This window comes from Penicillium malachiteum (genome assembly GCF_028827825.1).
Source record: "Penicillium malachiteum strain IBT 17515 chromosome Unknown utg000005l:1.0-9002435.0:326005.0-9005861.0, whole genome shotgun sequence".
In the NCBI taxonomy this organism is placed as follows: Eukaryota; Fungi; Ascomycota; class Eurotiomycetes; order Eurotiales; family Aspergillaceae; genus Penicillium; species Penicillium malachiteum.
In genome coordinates this window covers 2557959-2575797 of record NW_026643099.1, presented here as the reverse complement: position 1 = coordinate 2575797, position 17839 = coordinate 2557959, and the positions used below count along the sequence as shown (strand labels likewise).

General features: G+C 46.1%; 5 protein-coding genes across 5 annotated transcripts; 2 read left to right on the top strand and 3 right to left on the bottom strand.

Moving 5' to 3' along the window:
- Positions 1-631: 631 nt before the first annotated feature.
- N7483_010960 (RNA 5'-triphosphatase domain-containing protein) lies at positions 632-2893 on the top strand (the record flags this gene model as incomplete). Its single annotated transcript, XM_057094387.1, has 2 exons — positions 632-1085; positions 1152-2893. The coding sequence occupies 2 exons, from the start codon at positions 632-634 to the stop codon at positions 2891-2893; spliced, it is 2196 nt and encodes a 731-aa protein (XP_056940358.1).
- A 595-nt stretch (positions 2894-3488) lies between these two features.
- Positions 3489-4460, top strand: N7483_010959 (40S ribosomal protein eS19; the record flags this gene model as incomplete). Its single annotated transcript, XM_057094386.1, has 3 exons — positions 3489-3518; positions 3982-4106; positions 4169-4460. 3 exons carry the CDS (start codon positions 3489-3491, stop codon positions 4458-4460), a joined length of 447 nt encoding a protein of 148 aa, XP_056940357.1.
- Positions 4461-6092: 1632 nt separating this feature from the next.
- On the bottom strand, positions 6093-6350 carry N7483_010958 (uncharacterized protein; the record flags this gene model as incomplete). Its single annotated transcript, XM_057094385.1, has 2 exons — positions 6093-6272; positions 6342-6350. The coding sequence occupies 2 exons, from the start codon at positions 6348-6350 to the stop codon at positions 6093-6095; spliced, it is 189 nt and encodes a 62-aa protein (XP_056940356.1).
- A 2792-nt stretch (positions 6351-9142) lies between these two features.
- Positions 9143-10514, bottom strand: N7483_010957 (uncharacterized protein; the record flags this gene model as incomplete). Its single annotated transcript, XM_057094384.1, has 4 exons — positions 9143-9561; positions 9621-9977; positions 10045-10246; positions 10344-10514. The coding sequence occupies 4 exons, from the start codon at positions 10512-10514 to the stop codon at positions 9143-9145; spliced, it is 1149 nt and encodes a 382-aa protein (XP_056940355.1).
- Positions 10515-13162: 2648 nt separating this feature from the next.
- N7483_010956 (uncharacterized protein) lies at positions 13163-15294 on the bottom strand (the record flags this gene model as incomplete). The annotated part of the gene is made up of 3 exons (XM_057094383.1): positions 13163-14708; positions 14759-15122; positions 15183-15294. 3 exons carry the CDS (start codon positions 15292-15294, stop codon positions 13163-13165), a joined length of 2022 nt encoding a protein of 673 aa, XP_056940354.1.
- Positions 15295-17839: the final 2545 nt, after the last annotated feature.

Here is a 17839-nt window from a genome sequence, read left to right as displayed (position 1 = left end):
TGTGGAATCTGTCGAATCCTTGAAATATTATCACGTGGATATATTGAGTGGCGTATTCTAGGTCTTCACGATCTCACGATATTCTTACTACTAAGTTACTAGTATAATATAGGGATATAGTTCCCGACGGGAAGTTAGTAAAAAAAGAGGAACCATAATAGGAGATCGATCTCGGATGCTTAGGGGAAGTATCTTATCCAATCACTTCTCATCGTGGGGAATTGAATTGTTCTATGGGTCTAAATTAATTCTTCTAGAAGAAATGGATTTCCCAGTTTCTCCTATTTTACATATTTTAAATACATTTAAATACATTTTTCCCTATATTTTACTCATAATAAATGTCTCCCCTTGATCGACCGCCACCGCGTCATCTAAACAAGTGGATCCTCTGAGTCACGTTGTTTCCCCCACGGGCTCCATTCCTCATTTTGACTGGTCGAGTCTATTTGGTTTTTTCTTTCTTTTTTTTATTTTTCTTTCAAACGTTGTCGATCGAATTCATTTCATTGGTGTCACTCTCGCTTTCACTTTGATACTCATACACGGGTTCTATCTTTGAGATCCCCGAGGGTCCAGATCCAGGGACTCCTTGCTGGGATCTCTGATATAAACCCCCCCCAAGTTCAACATGGCCAACGATGGCTCTTCAAACGCGCTCTCCGGCCTCTACAATACCTCTCAAAACCGGTCGGGCATTGCAGCATTTCTCCAGCTTTACAATTCTGTGCGGGTGACGGCCCAACGGGCATCATTGTCGTCTATTGCAACTTCCCTCCGCAATATTCATGGAAATGATTCTTTGACTGGAAGCCAAGCGCTGTTTTTATTAACCTGCGTGATTACCATGGCTGGCTGTGGTCTGTTCGCTGCTTTTAAGCGCTGCCGCTCGTCAGCGAAAAAGCCTCGCTCGCAGCGCTCAACCTCGCGCAAGACTTCCAAGTCGTCATCGAGAACCCTGACCTCCTCAGATGATGATTATGAAGATGAGGACTACGATAGCAATGGGTCTCTGAATCATGCCGCTGGAGCATCTCCCAAAGCAGAAGACTGGTCATCACAGCCTGAGCAACAAAGCTCGGATGGTAAGTGACAGGCAGATACCTCAGAGAAACTCTCTCCATCTAACTGGAATCTAGCCTTCAAGTCAGACCCTGGACTACTGAAGAAGTTCACCTCCTACAACTCCTACACTACCTCTGTCGCAACCTATCCCCACATCCGAACCTTCTTCTGCCGACACCCACACCTGGACCGTCTTCCCACCAAACCAACTCCGGTTCCACTGCTAGTCTTTGTTCATGGACTTGGTGGTTCACTCGCACAATTCAATCACCTCTTGAAGAGCATGTCAAATGTCGGATCATGCTTTGGTATTGATATGCCAGGATGCGGTCTATCCAAATTTGCGCCTACAAACTGGGACGCCTACAGCATCGAAGCTCTGGCTGAGCTACTAGCCGTGGCCATTGAGAAACAACGCGATCCTGATCAAAAGGTGGTCTTAATCGGCCACAGCATGGGATGCTCAATGTCTGCATTGGTCGCTTCCTCCGCCTCGCCCATTGGGAAAAACTTGAAAGAGCATATTCTTGGACTTATCGCTGTTTGTCCTAAAGCATCCCCTCCATCTCCAGAGCAGACTAAGCTGGCCTCGCGCCTTCTGCATGTTCCCGGAGCAGTCTTTGATCTATGGCGTCTTTGGGATCGACGTGGTGGTACCCAGAGCACCAGTGTCTCGAGAATGGTTGGCAGTGACGCAGATGTCGAGACACGAGGCCTGCAGGTCCGATACAACAAGCAGAGTAAAACTCCAGTCTGGCGCCGTATGTCCTGGGGTTGCCTTCCCACATACAAGGGAACCGAAGCCACTGGAGGAATTCCGGGCGAGAAAGTCTGGGCCGGCGTTGATATGCCGATTCTGCTGGTCGCAGGAGAAGCAGATGCAGTGACCAAGCCTGAGGAAATCCAGACGCTTTTGAAATACTTTGGAAATGCATCTGCCCATACCACAATCGACACTACTGGTAGCAGTGTTATCCCCGATGCTTCACGAGTACACGACCGAACCGTACCAGTCAACGGTTCTGTCCACAAAGAAGTATCCATTGGCGGCGATGATGAGAAGCAGACCGAGGGCAAGGCATTCAGCTATGAACGCAAAAGACTAGTCAAGTCGGCTATCTTGCCTGCTCCTGCATCGCATGCTCTCCTCTACGACCGCGCCACATACCGTACTCTGGCAGGCATCATCCAGGATTTCCTAGCCTCAAGCATCGACAAGCGACTGAGTCTTGGTTGGCAACTACAGCACCTGAACACCTCAGGCAAATGGGACGTGAAAAACCTCGCCAAATGGAAGAAGGTTGCACCTGTCTCCCATCCAATTGCCAACACCTTCCGCGCGATGAAGATGCTACGTGAGGTGGATGAGGGCCACAACCCGGTCAAATTTTCTGCCGAGTATCATGATCGCATTTACGCAGTCATTGATATCAGTCATGAAAGCCCAGTTTACAGTCCCGCTCAGATGGAGAAGGGTGGGATTCACTACTGCAAGCATCCTACAGTCTCGAAACTTCCTCCCACTCCTGATGAGGCGCGAGACTTCATCGATTTGGTCGACCGTCTACAGAAAGAGATTGATGACCGGATGGAGAAACGGGAGGATCCATCTTTGCCACGTCCTCTCATCGGTGTGCACTGTCACTATGGATACAACCGGACAGGCTTTTTGATCGTTTGCTACTTGATTGAGAAGTTGGGCTACAGCGTAGAGGATGCAGTCCTTGAGTTCAATGAGTGCCGACCTCCTGGTATTCGACACGGGCATTTCATTGATGAATTGCACGTTCGATACCATATGGGAATCCAGCGGGCTCCTACCTTGTAATTTTTTTTTGGTTTCGGTCTTCTTGTCCCTTTGTTTTTTTATATTTGATATTTTGTTCGGCTCGGTTTTCTCGGTGTTCTGGATAGAAATGGTTAGGAGATACTCAATAGGTTGAGGGCATTTGGCGAAGGGATTCTTGCATTATTTTTTATTACCTCCCTTCGCAGTCATGAGAAACGAACCAAGCTGCTATTAGCAATGAATAATGGACGATATTATTTCTAAGTGATCTTTCCAATATGTATGGTGTTTACGAAGTAGAATCTAAGAGTCTGAAGTGTGTTTATAAACGTTCACTGGAACTATAAGATTCCTGCCTTATTCTTGGTGCCTTGGTGCCCTGATGCCTTACTCCACTTTGAGGGCCGGACAATATTGACGAATCACGTGATCTACAGTGTTATTCCTGAGGCACCCACACTTAGGGTACGGCTAAACCCAAAAAGGCTAAGCGAACCACACAGACGCCAGCGCAACCCAACCGGGGCGAGTTTGTGTGTCTCGAAATTTTGGACTCTTCGACTTCGACCCTGCCCACCTCGACTTCCCGCCTAACGACTCTCTCAACCCCTACGCCCTCCAACAAGTCGCCAAAATGGGTGGTGTTTCCGTTCGCGATGTGGACGTAAGTGTCCTCGCTGATCCCTGAGATCAATCCCTCGTCAACCTGGTCTTCACCATTGCATATCTGCGTCTGGGTTCGTTTCCGGAGGCCGTGTCTATCAAAAAGGAATGGAATTGCATCAGGAACTACATCAGGGAGAAGTACCGCTTCGATTATCACGGATTATATGCAAAAAATGGACCGAATGGACCGAGGTTTGAGTGTGCGTGCGGTACAGTTATGTTGAACTCAATGTTCATCATTTTTGATCGTATAGCGAATACACCAGATACCCATAGCCATAACGAGTACAATTGAGAAGATCCGCTGCGACAAGAGACCGGACCTGAATCAGACAGCCACTGGAAATGAACCCGACACAGATATGCATATGCCAAAATTACGCCCTCCTCGCCAAGACCAGATATTTGACATGCACGATTAAAACACACGACGCTAACATATTTTTCTTTCTGTACTATAGGCGCAGAAGTTCATCTCTGCCTACTCTGCTTTCCTGAAGCGTCAGGGAAAGCTCCCCATCCCCGGCTGGGTTGACACTGTCAAGACCTCTGCCTCCAACGAGCTTCCTCCCCAGGACGCTGACTGGTATGATTCGTGTACCTGCCGAACCACCCCACGTCCAGTAATCTAACCATTTGTTTTTTTAGGTTCTACGTTCGCGCCGCCGCTGTCGCCCGTCACATCTACATGCGCAAGACCGTTGGTGTCGGCCGCCTCCGCAAGGTCCACGGTTCCACCAAGAACCGCGGCTCCCGCCCCGCCCACCACGTCGACGCCTCCGGCTCCGTTGACCGTAAGGCCATGCAGGCTCTCGAGAAGATCGGTGTCCTTGAGGTTGATGAGGACAAGGGTGGCCGTCGCATTACCCAGTCTGGCCAGCGTGATTTGGACCGTATTGCCAAGACCACTGTCGACGAGGAGGAGTCTGACGAGGAGTAAACGGAATTCACCAAGGGCTTAATGTGTTTCGGGGGTCGTTTTGGTTTGCTTAAAAATGCATTAGCAGGGCAAAATTGAGATGACATTTCACAAAAAAAAAATTCGGAGCTAGGTCCCGGCGATTCTTGTTGACGTTCCCAAACTTTTTACCTTTTTCCTTTTTTCCACTCATCCAACCAACTTCTACCTTTTTTATCATGACGACCAGATGGGGCTAGCGGAGACATGGGGCGGATGTTTTATGCATGAGGAGGAAGCATCTCCAAGAGCATTGAGCGAGAGAGAGAAAAGAGGACGAGACAGGCATTATCGGCTTCCAATTACTTTCGTCTGAGGGATAGAGGTCTTCAAAATGACCTTTATTCTGAAGCGAAAGGGAAGTTTCTTTTTCCTGCTACATACTTTTTGATCTCCTTCATCTCTTTGACCCGACCAACCCTACGGCGTCTCTGTTCCTATTTCTCTCGCGGTCTCCTGGAAATAAAGAGCATGTCTGACAAAACGTTTAAACCGTTCAATCTGCGTCGTCCGTAGGCCGTAGTCTTAAGTTGGAATAAGTCTAAGAATACTGCAAGTGAAGTAGAGCTGATTACATAGTCCAGAGTCCGCGAATATTGTCAATGCCGACATGGATCTTGTCAATGCCTGAATACTAAATTTTCGTTCTGGGTAGTACCCATGTACTTCATTGAAGTTTCTATGGCAACTGCTATAAATTCTAATTTGAAGTTTGAAGTACATTGCCCGAGCAGCATCGCTGACATCTCAATCTTTGCTTATACGCCTCTTGGCTCTGTAGCCAAATATACACAATCTGACACGCTTTTGATGTGTTGCTGGCTCTGAGATTTATCTCATTAGGTGTCAGTATAGTATCATCAAGTAGGTGACTTCGCGACATTCTCATAAACTGAGGCGGTTGTGATATGATCGTGAATGGAGGGGAAGAGAAGACTTTTCTTTTTTCTTCTTCCTCCTACCTTCAAGTTCCTCTTTAATCGGACGTACCAGTAGGTAAATCCTCAAGTGCTTGAAACGAGATGGCTGATATCCATAGAGAATCAGAGTAGCTACTACGAGTGCTCCGAGTCTGAACTTGAACCACAAAATTTGAACCATTTTGAAGTTTCAATTTATCATGAATGATCTAACTTCAACCTTGAAATTGTATTCGACTTGTAATAGCTCTTCAAGTTTTCGACACTGGGCAATCTTATCAACCTTCAAGTTGGAACACTGAACAGATCCCCATCTTGCTTCTATCATGCTTCCATCACCTGCAGCTGATCTCTCAACTATATAAGTCGACCTAGGTACCTACCTCACGTTTCAATCCTCATCTATTCATATCTCAATGTCTTTCCTTCTTACCTTTTGCTCTTGACCTCGCTCCTTCCTTTTTCTCGATGCCACTACACATGCATGCAATGTCTTGAGTGGAGCTGCCTGGACTTCGTCAAGAAAGTGGCCGAACTGTGAAGTGAGAGATCGAGAATGACCGTACCGAGACAGCTTCGTGTATGCCCACGATTATCCTCTCGCTGAACCTAGTACAGCTCCTCCGAACCTAAGAGTGGCACTAGACACATCGAAAGATAGCTGAGCAAGCCAACAAGTTCCTGACTACCATACTCAGCTATACCGACGTGAAGCTTGCTGTAGATCATCTAGTATATCCCAGATAAACGAGGAAGAATCCAGAAACCGGACGAAATCATTCAAGGGGACATGGTAAGAGACCAGAACATAAAAGATCTTAGTCTCCAGCTTGATGAGGATGGGTTCTGCTGTGAGACGGGTCTTAGCGAAGGCCTAAAAGGCAAAGAGCAATTGTCTGAGGACGCCGCTAGGAGGAAGATGCGGCTAGAATTGAGAACTCACCTGTGTCATCGCGCCCTTCATATCCCAACTCTCAAGTCGCACGATCGAACCATGAAGCTGCCCCAAATGAAGAGGATGCCCCCACTACAGAGGTGAGCTACGGCTACCAAGTCCACAGCTCTACCATGGATAGTGTATTAAGGGCATGGGATTAGGCACCAGTATGATCTCCACCAGCCTAGACGAATATCCCGTCTTGAGTATACAGTAGATTTCGATCAGGCTGACAAATTTTATTAGGAGTATGGCCGGTTCCCGAAGGCCCCGAAGGTCAAGGTGCCAATTTGGAAGACTGAAACACATAGAATGAAAAGTGCTTATTGATTCGCTATCCTTCGGAGGTGTGGTATGATGTACTGTACCATCTGAATTTTCTCAATTCTAACCCAGAGTGAAACTTGTTACACTTTCCTCATTCTCATTCAACCAGAAAATGTGATGAGTCGAGACTGTGGATGCAACAAAAACCATACTGGGGTCGGGATGCATGCCACATCATCTTCCCCCATGTGTTTCTACTCCCTCCATTTTGTGGACGAGGATTCTTAGCACGTCCCTCTCCTGCACAGTGGGCCAGAGACGAACCCATTGAGCACAAAATAGCCCAAGTAGCCATCAACCCGGTAATTTACTTTCTCAAATACTAAGATATCGTTCTGACTAACCACATATTCGAAGACAGCCGACAGACTCTGAGTCCACCAAGCCATCTTTGGACAAGTATGTTCAACCGGTTGTACGAGGATACCGGTCAAGAGGATCTGGATCTGACCAGAAAAAAGAATCATCGCACAATCACAACTACGGATCGATGAAAAGCTGCCCCGTGCGTCCTTTTCAAGCGGGACCGATTCGAGCAACAGGCATCCATCTTTCAAGATGGTGTATAAATGCGCTGTACTAAATATACTGTGAGTTTCAATTTACAACTACATAGATTGGCCGAACTCCGTTTCTTGTTGTGAAAGCTGAAGATTGTTGAACATCGGCAAAAGATATCCAGCAAGTCAACCACTCACAAATACAAACACAGTAGACCTATTGTTCGAAGATTCCAACAGCACACCCGATCGATTCCAGAGAACAGATGATGTGTGTCACGGCCCCGGGGTCAAATCAAGTTTACCAACGAGCTATATCGACATTGGCAATTGTGCAGAAACCTATCCCACGGCGAGACAATAGCAAAATCATTCATCGTTGTCGGAGCTTCTAAGTTTCATACAGAAGCAATGCTAGCATCCATGTTCAATTGTCGTCATAGAGGTTGATTTTTGAAATCAAGAGATCGAAAAAGAATCGCAGTGGCGAGGAAAGCGATCACCTGGGCAACAGTGGCTACATAGAGTGTCTGAGACCACTATTGGCATTAATGGACCGAAATCATTCAAGCTAATAGTCCTCATTTCTCTATCCTCTGAAGATGGGAGATACACATGTGGAGTCACCATACCCTTGAGAGTTAATATGGAAAGAAAATTTACTCATATGATAGGTGACTCTGTGGAAACCCCGGGCATGAACCTCACAACGCTCACCATCCCATTGACCCGAGTCTGCGCTTCGTATGGCTGAAGGAACTCAACGATCTTGAATTTATCATGATCTCTTGTGAGATCTGGATAACGACTCGGAATGAGCTTTGGTCAAATAACAGTAACTATATGTTGTTGGCGCCACGCACATACCGTCCATCCTTGACTGCAGTTTGGTATTCGCAAGCGCCTCAGAACTTCTCTCTTCAACTCCCAAGGGACAATCCACATCATTAATGACTCCAGGCTCATCAATAGCCAATTTATCAATAACTATCTACACCTCTTGATCGGAACTTCGTTCTTTATGAGGCTGTGAGAGATGGCAGAGCAGAAGTGACATGAGGGGTTCGGTGAATCTGTCAATAACAATTGCTATAAAGAAGTGCCAGACGTCGTGGTTCATCATTTCAATAGACGTGGAGAAGCCACGCAAGCAAGCTGACGCCATATGCCTTCGTCTTGAAATGAGAGTCTCATGTGACTCAGAAGCCATACTTAGCAAAGGTGGTGATATTTTCCCACCTCCGAATGGCATCTTGGTAAGTCAAGAGTTCGAGCACTCTGTGGACAGCGGGCAATTTGCTATTGTCCCGAACCTCTCGGACAATCTTGGAATTTCTGAGATGAACCTGGATTGGGACGGGGCTATATTTTGTGAGTTCTACAAATTTGAGGAGTTCTTTGACGAACAAAGAAAAAATTAAAATGGCCCGATGACGACCTGTATCATCACCGATTCGTCTCAAGTCCAGAAGTTGAAGGTAAATATGATTCTTAATATGGACGACACTTTCAAACATTCTTGGTGGTGGTACGAGAATCAGCATCCTTGCTCATGGCTATGAAACTAAGTCCATTTCCACTCCCATGAAAAGGCAGCTGCATAAATAAGGGTCAGGTTTGCTGGTGGTGGCAAAATCGATACATGAGGCGTTCCATAACGACTGTCTCTCTGGAGTTGCCCTTCGAGTAGCTTTTGCCATTCGTGTCCTCCAGGGCTGTTCTGCTGGGTCCGATGACAAGCTGATCATCGACGCGAAAGGCTGGTTACAAAATGCGTCAGATATTTTGACGTTATGGGAAATGATGACTATCTATGAGAACTTATGACCATTGATCTGAACCAACTTATGATGCGTTGGCACTATTTACCTTATACAACTTGAGATGCCATCATTATCCGGGTATAATGAACCTCTATTAATTAAATTCATAATTTTGAAGATATTTGTACATAAGAAAATAAATAAGTCTAGTAAGATGTCATGAATGACGACGATTCTTATAATGAGACATCTCCACCCAACCCTCAGGATCACCATTCCCACTCAAAACAGTATGCGGCGTCTCAGGCTCCTCCTCATCGTATCTAGTAATAGATTCGGCGGATGATGAAGAAGTACCAACAGGCTCCGCAGCAGCCGAGACACCCTTTGTCGAGGAAATAGAGATCGTAGTTGTAATGATCGGCGGTGCAGCACCAGCAGTGGATCCAAGTGGCGCACCCCGAGATCCATACTGATTATACTGCATGTATTGATGCGGACTGCGCGACATTCCAGTGGACTTGATGAAGCGGGTTGTAAGTGGGCGGAATAAGGGCCAGACAGGTGGGATGGACATGGAAATAAGGACGACCCATTCCTCGACTTCACCCCAACGGAAGAGAGTACCAACACCGTCTAGAAATAAAAAATTAGTGATACGTTTTTTACGTTGGTTGTTTCGAAACATTACTCACATGAAGGGTCTGCGCTCATGATGTAACTTGCGGCCCATGTTCGGACGATGGCTGCTGCTCCGGCGAATACACCACATCCCATCAGGAAACTGAGACCCCATTTCAACTTGCGGTCGATTCGGAGTGGGGCGAGCATGGTTGCGGGGATGATGGCGAGGTAGAAATCTGAAAGAGCGGCGACGGCTCCGACGAAATAGGTGTAGTGGACACTTGTGGCGTGGTTGCATTTATCTTGTTCGTTGGGGTTCCATAGAGCGTTTGGTGGACTGCATTGGAACCAGGCAAGGAGAACTTGTGGGATGTTGAAGACGATGTTGATCACGGCGACGGCGACTAGACTGCGACGGATCTTAAGATCTTTATGAGAGTTAGTATATGAGAGCACTTGAGTCCAAGATTATCCAGGTGCTTGGTATTGACGTACTGCCTTGTGAATTCATCTCAATTAAAAATGCCGCGACGGCGACCTTTCCAATTGGAATGGCCATGTTGAAGAAGAAGACCGTGATCCATGTGAACAACAGGTAGTTACCCAGTTGTCCTTCATCCTCAACAACTTTGATATGGTTTCCTAGACCGTGGAGAATGGAGATAACACCAAAAGTTTGGGTGATCACCGTGAAAAACTGCGGAGAGAGATTAGCACATGTCAGTGGAGTCGATGCCGATCAATGGATCTGATCAAGATCGGGGATATTCAACTACTACACATGTAGTACATACCCAGGCAATAAGAGACCAGATCAAGGCCGTTGTTCCAAACTTGTTAACACGAAGTCTCACATAAACTCGTAGTGCCATAAAAATGGTGGCAACAGCACCTAGACCGAGACCCAGTCGAAGGTCACTGGGACCACGACCACCATAGGCAGGGTAGCGATCACTTAGACCCATGATAAAGTGACGGGGAAGTAAAAAGGGTCCAGCATCAGCCGTCGGCCATAATGCGGCGGCAGATGATACTATATAGCAGTACCATGATGCATGGAGGCGAGAACCCAAAAATGACCAAACCCCCGGCAAGCATCGGATATACCGCAAATGGATTTTTTGATTTCAAGTGGAGAGGGGGGGTTAACCATAGAATCGAAAGACATGGGTGGCGGTTGCGAGCCTATAGATCGCAGAAGTGGATCCGGAAAGACCGATAAACCATAGAAATCAACTCCCGATGGTCAATTGAATCCACTGAAATTCACCAAATTCCACTAAATCCATTGAACCACGCGAACACTCTTCCATAATAATTCCAGCCCTGATGGAATGTTACTCTCAAGCCTCCCATTTGCCGAGTAATTTCCCGTTATATTGTCCAGTACCTTGACTACCTAGACTGGATTCAGATTTAGGTTAAATCCCCCCCCGATCCATGCATATTAATATATTAATTTCAAATGTCATGCATGGTACCTAGGTAAAAGGAAATAATTGGCGGTTCAACTGGTTCATCTAAGCGAAGTCTCAAGGAGGAAAAAAAAAAATTGCCGCGATTACTGGGTCTATAATGGCCTGCCCTATAATAAGCCTATAATAAGCCATAAGGAACGTGGGAAGTGGATACTTAAATCCAGATGTTCGTTACGATTTTACGATTTTATCAATCCTCCATCAGCACTTGAGTTTGATCGTGCAATGAAACCACGAGATTCGGACTCCGCTTAAAAAGTCTCGCTAGATTCTTCCACCTTCTGTTGGTCTCCGGCGTTGTTAACTGAAACTAGTTCGTGCGCCCCGGTTTCTCGGCCGGGGGGATTCGCCTCATTCGTCCATCGAAACTGTCAAATAGATTAATTATTATTCCATCGAAATTGATTCCAGCTGACGCGGTCTCCACTAGAAAAAATAGATCAATGGGACAAGAAAGGGTCTGAGCGCTTGGAGAGCTGAATTTACGTCATCAGCAATCTACTTACTACATTTACTCAACTTGAGATGATACAAATATTCATTTATGAGGATATGAACAAGGATCTGAAATTTAAGTATGTCTCAAATACAAGTCAATTATATTCAAAGTTAATCATTGAAGTCAATTTCATTGTAAAATCTGCATCTTTGCGGCTATATAAAAGCTTATAATCTATCACATCTGGTACCGAGTTCCAAACTTGGGGACGCGCGGATATAATTTTTGGTCATTTCTATGGTTCGGATTGCTGATTTGTCCAATAAGGTCTAGTTTAGATATTAGAAAAAGGTCAAAGGTCAAAGTGTCAAGCGCTTCTCTATGGGGCACCTGGGCACCATTGGAACTAACGTGGGGCTTATAGTACTAATACGTAACTCAATAGAAATGGGTATTATTCTACGAGAATTTACTATATTAATACTCCAGTATCCACGTCTATAGTAGGGAACAGGTTCTAGAATCATACATGGAATGATGTTGAACTTTTTATCCGACCATTTGGTCTATGTTACCTAGAAGTCGCTCACAATGGCTCAATAGCAAATAAAGTCCAGCCAGACTTCCAAAACCAAGAGAATTATACCGCAAGACATAAACTTGAAAAAAAAAATAACTCGAATCCCCATCCTAGAAAACACTCCTCTCCAAAAGAATTTGAATCTTGCAGCCCTCATTCCATCCCGAGGTTTCCTCAGTGAGCTGCATGACAACGTCTCCAGAAATCAGCTTCAGTGTAAGCCGCCAAAAAAGGCACCGTAAAGACAAACCCTTCCAACCACTGAAAGATCATACCAAGAGAAGCATCCAAGTGGCATTCACACTGCCTCCAGAAGGGTATTATAACCCCAACGGCGAAAAATATGCTGAACCCGAACGCAGCCGCCATAACTGTGAAAAGAAGCATGATGTACATCGTGGCCATCATATCTTCAATTACCGCGCCAAAGGATACTCACCTTTCCTTATGTCGAGTCGCAGAAGGTATAGGTGGTACATGGTGGGCAGACATCTGAAGTCGGGAATAATTTCCAAAATGCAAGAGCGATGAGTATTGCCGATGGGATTATTATGAGAACGTAGCGTGTAATGTTGAGTATAGTCTTAAAAGCTCTTGAACTTCCTCTTCCCAACTTCTAACAGAAGAGCGGTTTAGTGATTCGACAATGAGGAAAGTGAGAATGCCGGTGATTGCAAGTAAGACGAGGATTCCGATCAAGACCAAGACAAGTTCCCAAATTGATTCATATAAAGGCTGCATAAGAGCGATGTTGATGAGAGCTGTTTTGAAGGGAAATAGTGTTTGAGGAGTGAGGACTTCTTGGGTGAAATGGTCGTCTTGCTGTCAGTGGAAGTGGGTCTGAGGAGGGAGGACTTCGTGGGAGAAAGGGCCGTTTATATCCAAAGGCCGTCTTTTTGCCGCGGAAGGTGCTTGAGGGGGAAGAGAAGAAGATGTAGGTAGTGAGAGAAGATAGAACCAGTGCCATAGCTGTTACCATATTGGTCTAGAAGTTGACGCCGAAGCCTATAATGGATACGGATTTCCAACAAAGTGCAAGTAAGTACATTAGATGAACCTTTCGTCCGGATTAAGCATCGGCACAGCCATCATCCAAATAAAGTCTAGTTCTCCAAATCAAGTCATATAATAATCCAAAGACAAGTTCAAAGCCCGACACTGAGGCGTCTCATCCAGCGATACTGTCTCTGCCGGCCACTGCAATCTCCTCAGCTTAAGCTCATTATCCTGAAATGGTACCCACGCCGCAGTGCCCTCAATCACCTCAATAGTACTTGCGTATCCCCTCGCCTTTAGGAACCCCATATCCGGTGTCGGGTTCGCCTGGCGCGCAAAACCAGTCCAAGAATCAAGAATATACTGCTCGAAGGGTAAATCGTAATCGTCTCGAAACTCAACTCCCATACGTAGTACATTTCCAAAGACGAAAAATAGTTCTCCAGAATGACACTTGAAGTATTCTAGATTAGGATCTCCGTTTGGAAAAGCAGCCGTAACTGGTGCTTGACAAAGCGGAGGATTAGGCGACCAACCCGTCATCTGATAAGTGCGATTAAATTCGTAGAAGAATATCTTGGGGAAGATTTTATTCTTCGATCCTGCGTAAGCGGTTGCTTGGTCGATACAGCGGAAGATAGAATCGGTGGCGATTCGGGCTGATGTGTTGAATATATCCAGGGTGTGATTTGCACCAGAGGGTATTGGGAAGAGCGGACTTGGGACCTCGGTTGAGGGGAGATCATTCTCTGTAAAAAATTCCTGGATGCTCTCGTCGGCGGAAGGGTAGCTGATGAATGCTGCACCATCGTCTCTGGTTGTGCCGAGGAGGAGAGGGACGTTCGCTGTGGTTTCAGGATTCGTAAGACCCAGCTCGGAACTCTGGAGATATTCCCCATCGACGACGAGATATCTGGCACTAGCTTCAAGGTTTGTGAGGGTGTAAGCTGGAATCTGTCGTAGACAGTCGACTCTAGAGCTCGCGGAAGTGCAGTTTGTTTCATTGAGGATGGCGTTCCCGGCCACTTCCATCTCCTGCGCAATGGTGTAGTATTTCGAATATGATGTGCCGTAGCCCAATCCACCTAGGTTACTTTCCATGATAGCACCTGCGAATAAACCCCGAGCTTTCGGTGAGGCAAGTAATGCTCTCACTGATCCTGCTCCAGCTGATTGTCCAAAGATAGTCACCCTGTCTGGGTCACCGCCGAAATCCTGAATGTTACGGCGGACCCATTCCAGTGCAGTGATCTGGTCTGCTACACCATAGTTCCCATTTGTTGTACCGTCATCTAGAGCAAGGAAGCCCAAGTTTCCTAGTCGGTAATTCGTCGTGACGACGACTACATCGCCACGGGAGGCTAGGTTTCCTCCATCAAATGTAGGGTCACTGCCTTCTCCACTTGTGAAAGCACCGCCATGGATCCAGAACATGACCGGCTTCAGACTTTCTTTCTTTTGACTTGAAGATTTTGGTAGGTATGGGGTCCAGACATTCAAAAAGAAGCAGTCTTCTGTACCCGTTGAACTCTGAGCACAAATTGATCCATAATCCAGGGCGGAAACATGATCTCCTGTTCCTTCATAAAGCTGGGGATACGTCCATCGTTCAGCTTCTGGGGCATATCTGATACCAAGGAAACGAAAGCTCAGTCGATCACGAAACCTGACGTGATATCAGTATGACTGTTGCAGTATTTTCGGTATGGGGCTTACCCAGTCAAATATTCGTTATTAGAATGAACCAAGACTTGCCAAGTTGAGCTGTTATCCTGGGTCTCAGAGGTGGAATATGGCGCTGTCTGGGTACATAGAGCTGGGAGATCAGTGTTTGCGGAAGCTTTTTGTACCTTTCCACTCAGGTTGATAGTTGAGGCAGCGCTATTGACTGGGGCAATCCAATACTTCTGATCATCGCTATACTTGCCCTGAAATGTGAGGTAGTCCAAATCGTACTTGATTTCATCAAATTTTCCTGACCAAAGAGATTCTCCAAGACTGTGACAGCTTTCAATGGCTTTTTGTAATGGCATCGGATCTAGGAGCAAGACTCCAGATTCACTCCACGAGCTTGTATCTTCTGTCCCCAATGGTTACTTCGGTAGTTCACATCCCCAAACCACTGGCAAAAGATGCTTACCCTTCAGATCATTGTGAATGATGAGTGAAATATCTGAGTCTAGCGAGTTGGGGCCTACCGTCGCAGCTGCGAGGGTAGCCCAGAGGATCACCGTACTAAAGATCTCGATCATTTCGCTACATTGATATCATTGATATCTTCAAATGTTCTGAACTATCGAGTGGTCTACTCAGTCTACTCACCTTATTCCTAGTAATATATGAAATTAAGATTCTTGTCAATGAAAGCTCTGGATAATTTCAGTATCTTTACCCAGCCCCGCGCGGATCAATGGCCTTCACGAAAAGGGATGCACTAGAATTCAAGATGTCAAATGCCAAACGTTCCTATAGGATCAATGGAAGACTACTTTAGTATAGCAGGATGTTTGTCTAATTCGTCTCAAGCACAGAATCCTAAATCAGGCTATAGAATACCCTGCAACTCTTCAGCGGGGAATCCCACGTACCTGACAAGCACCCCACACAACGCCGGCTAATGCAACTCGAATTTACCCACTTATCCAATTCTCAGTCCACGCAAGTCAACATCATGATCAATTCCATCTAGAATGAATCAATTACCAAGCACCGATACCCCGCTCATTGAGGGAACCTCAATACCACCAACCTCAGCCCCGCCCCCGCCTCCACCACCCATTGACCCGCGCACAAAGATATCACCCGTGGTGCTAAAACTAAAAGGCAAGGCACACGATCCATTCTTCTCGGTGTCTAAAGAGAAGCGGACCACGCCGATAGGACTCTACTTCTTCTACGGTTCTCTTCTAGATCCATGCATGCTCAGCGAAATCCTTGGACTGGACCATAAGCCCAAGTTAAGGCCCGCCTCACTGGATGGGTATGAATGTAAGCTGTGGGGGCAATACCCAGCTCTGGTATCTTCGACAGGTACCAACACAGTTGAAGGGACAGTGTACAATGTAACTTGTTTGAGAGAAGCGGAGAAATTAGCAAAGTACGAGACAGACAACTACCAAGCCGTCTCGTGTTCCATTCGATATACAGATGGGCGAGAACCGGCACAGCAGATGGGGAGTGTATTTCTTTTTGTGGGGAATCCGAGGGATTTAAGTGAGGGATTGTTTGATCTGAGTGTATGGCTGAAACAAGTGGGGAGATATGCTGCGCTGGAGCAGTTGGAGGCGAAGAGTCGGAGTACATACTTGGAATGCAAGGGTCCGAGGGTTCAATGTACTCCGTACCTCGGGGTGCTTTGATGACAGATAACCCTCCGTTGAGAATTGCTGGACCCTCACGGCCGATGATCGGGGTTCCTATCTGGTTGCTTTCTTCTTCCATTGTGTTCTATTGAATTTCTGAGTTTCTGAGTTGTACATTGGACTTGTTTTTGCCCGCAGGGTCTTACAGCGTCCAATATTCAAGTTGTGCCGAATGTTCCCGATGACCAATGCCGGTCTCACGAGAGATACACCAACTCATTAGGTAGAGGTAGAATGGTCGTGTGAGTATACATACAGTTGTTCAAGATCAAGATCAAGTTTAGCCCTGGAGATCTGCCCCTCAGTGTACCTGAGATACATACTAGTCATAGTTAGTATGTACCCCTCGATTTAGTCATTCAAGTATACCTCCCGAGGTCAGTGGATACAGTACATCCATAATCTCTATGATCAAGGCAGAAACCCCACGACGGGTACCCCCACCCGGCTAAGAAATACAACGGAGTACGGCGCGTCATTTCCAAGGTTGTATATTCCTATCATACGTAAATCTGTAAATCTGGATGTGATAAACATACGTGTACTTCGGACTCCATGAAGGATACTCTCAGTACTCATGCAGCTCGGCATTCTCGGATTAATTCGGTCCACCGGGCAAGAATGCACTTGAAGCAGTCACCGGGAAATGCAGCGCACATTCTCATGGTCGATCAAAAGCTAAAGTGGCCAAAGCCCAGCTGCGCGTGATTGACATTATTATTGGCAGCGCTAAAAGCGCAATCCGGGACACGCGTCGAGGGTTTTTGAATTTTTCTGGTCGTGTCACAGTGGATACGGGAGTGAGAGCGGACCTTTTTGTGGTATACAATCTCGGGTCTTAGCCAGGCCACGGGGGTGGGTACAAAGTAGTGTGTACATAGTGATCAAGTATCTGGTACCAACATGACGTCAAAGTACTGTTGGTCAATCAAGGCTAGATGACCATGTCAGATCCATTAAAGTGGAGATAAATGATGAAGATGGGTAAAATGAGGGATTTGACGGGATTGAATCCAGATGAAAACGTTGTGCGAGTAGGGTAAAAAAGAGAAAGAAGTAATTGATGAATTGGTAGCGAGTGACTAAGTGAAGAAGTAGATTCAAGTGAAAAGTACAGAATGTACCACGTGCCGGGAGGCTTATCAGTGATTGTGCAGTATACAATATGGTACCATACTATGAAGCATTGTCATTGTGCATAGTACCATATACTGAAGGTTATATTATGGACTCCAGTTCCGTTCTCAGTACCCCATATAGGGTTACAACCCTTTGATAAGTTGAGGGGTTTATGCTTGGACCCCATACTATTGGAAATAGATAGGAGAGAATCATTTCAGTGTTCAATGCCTGTACTTGAATAATTAGATATAGTAAATGAGGAAATAGAATAATTTACTAATGCCACAACAATCACAACAGCACCCTACTTAAT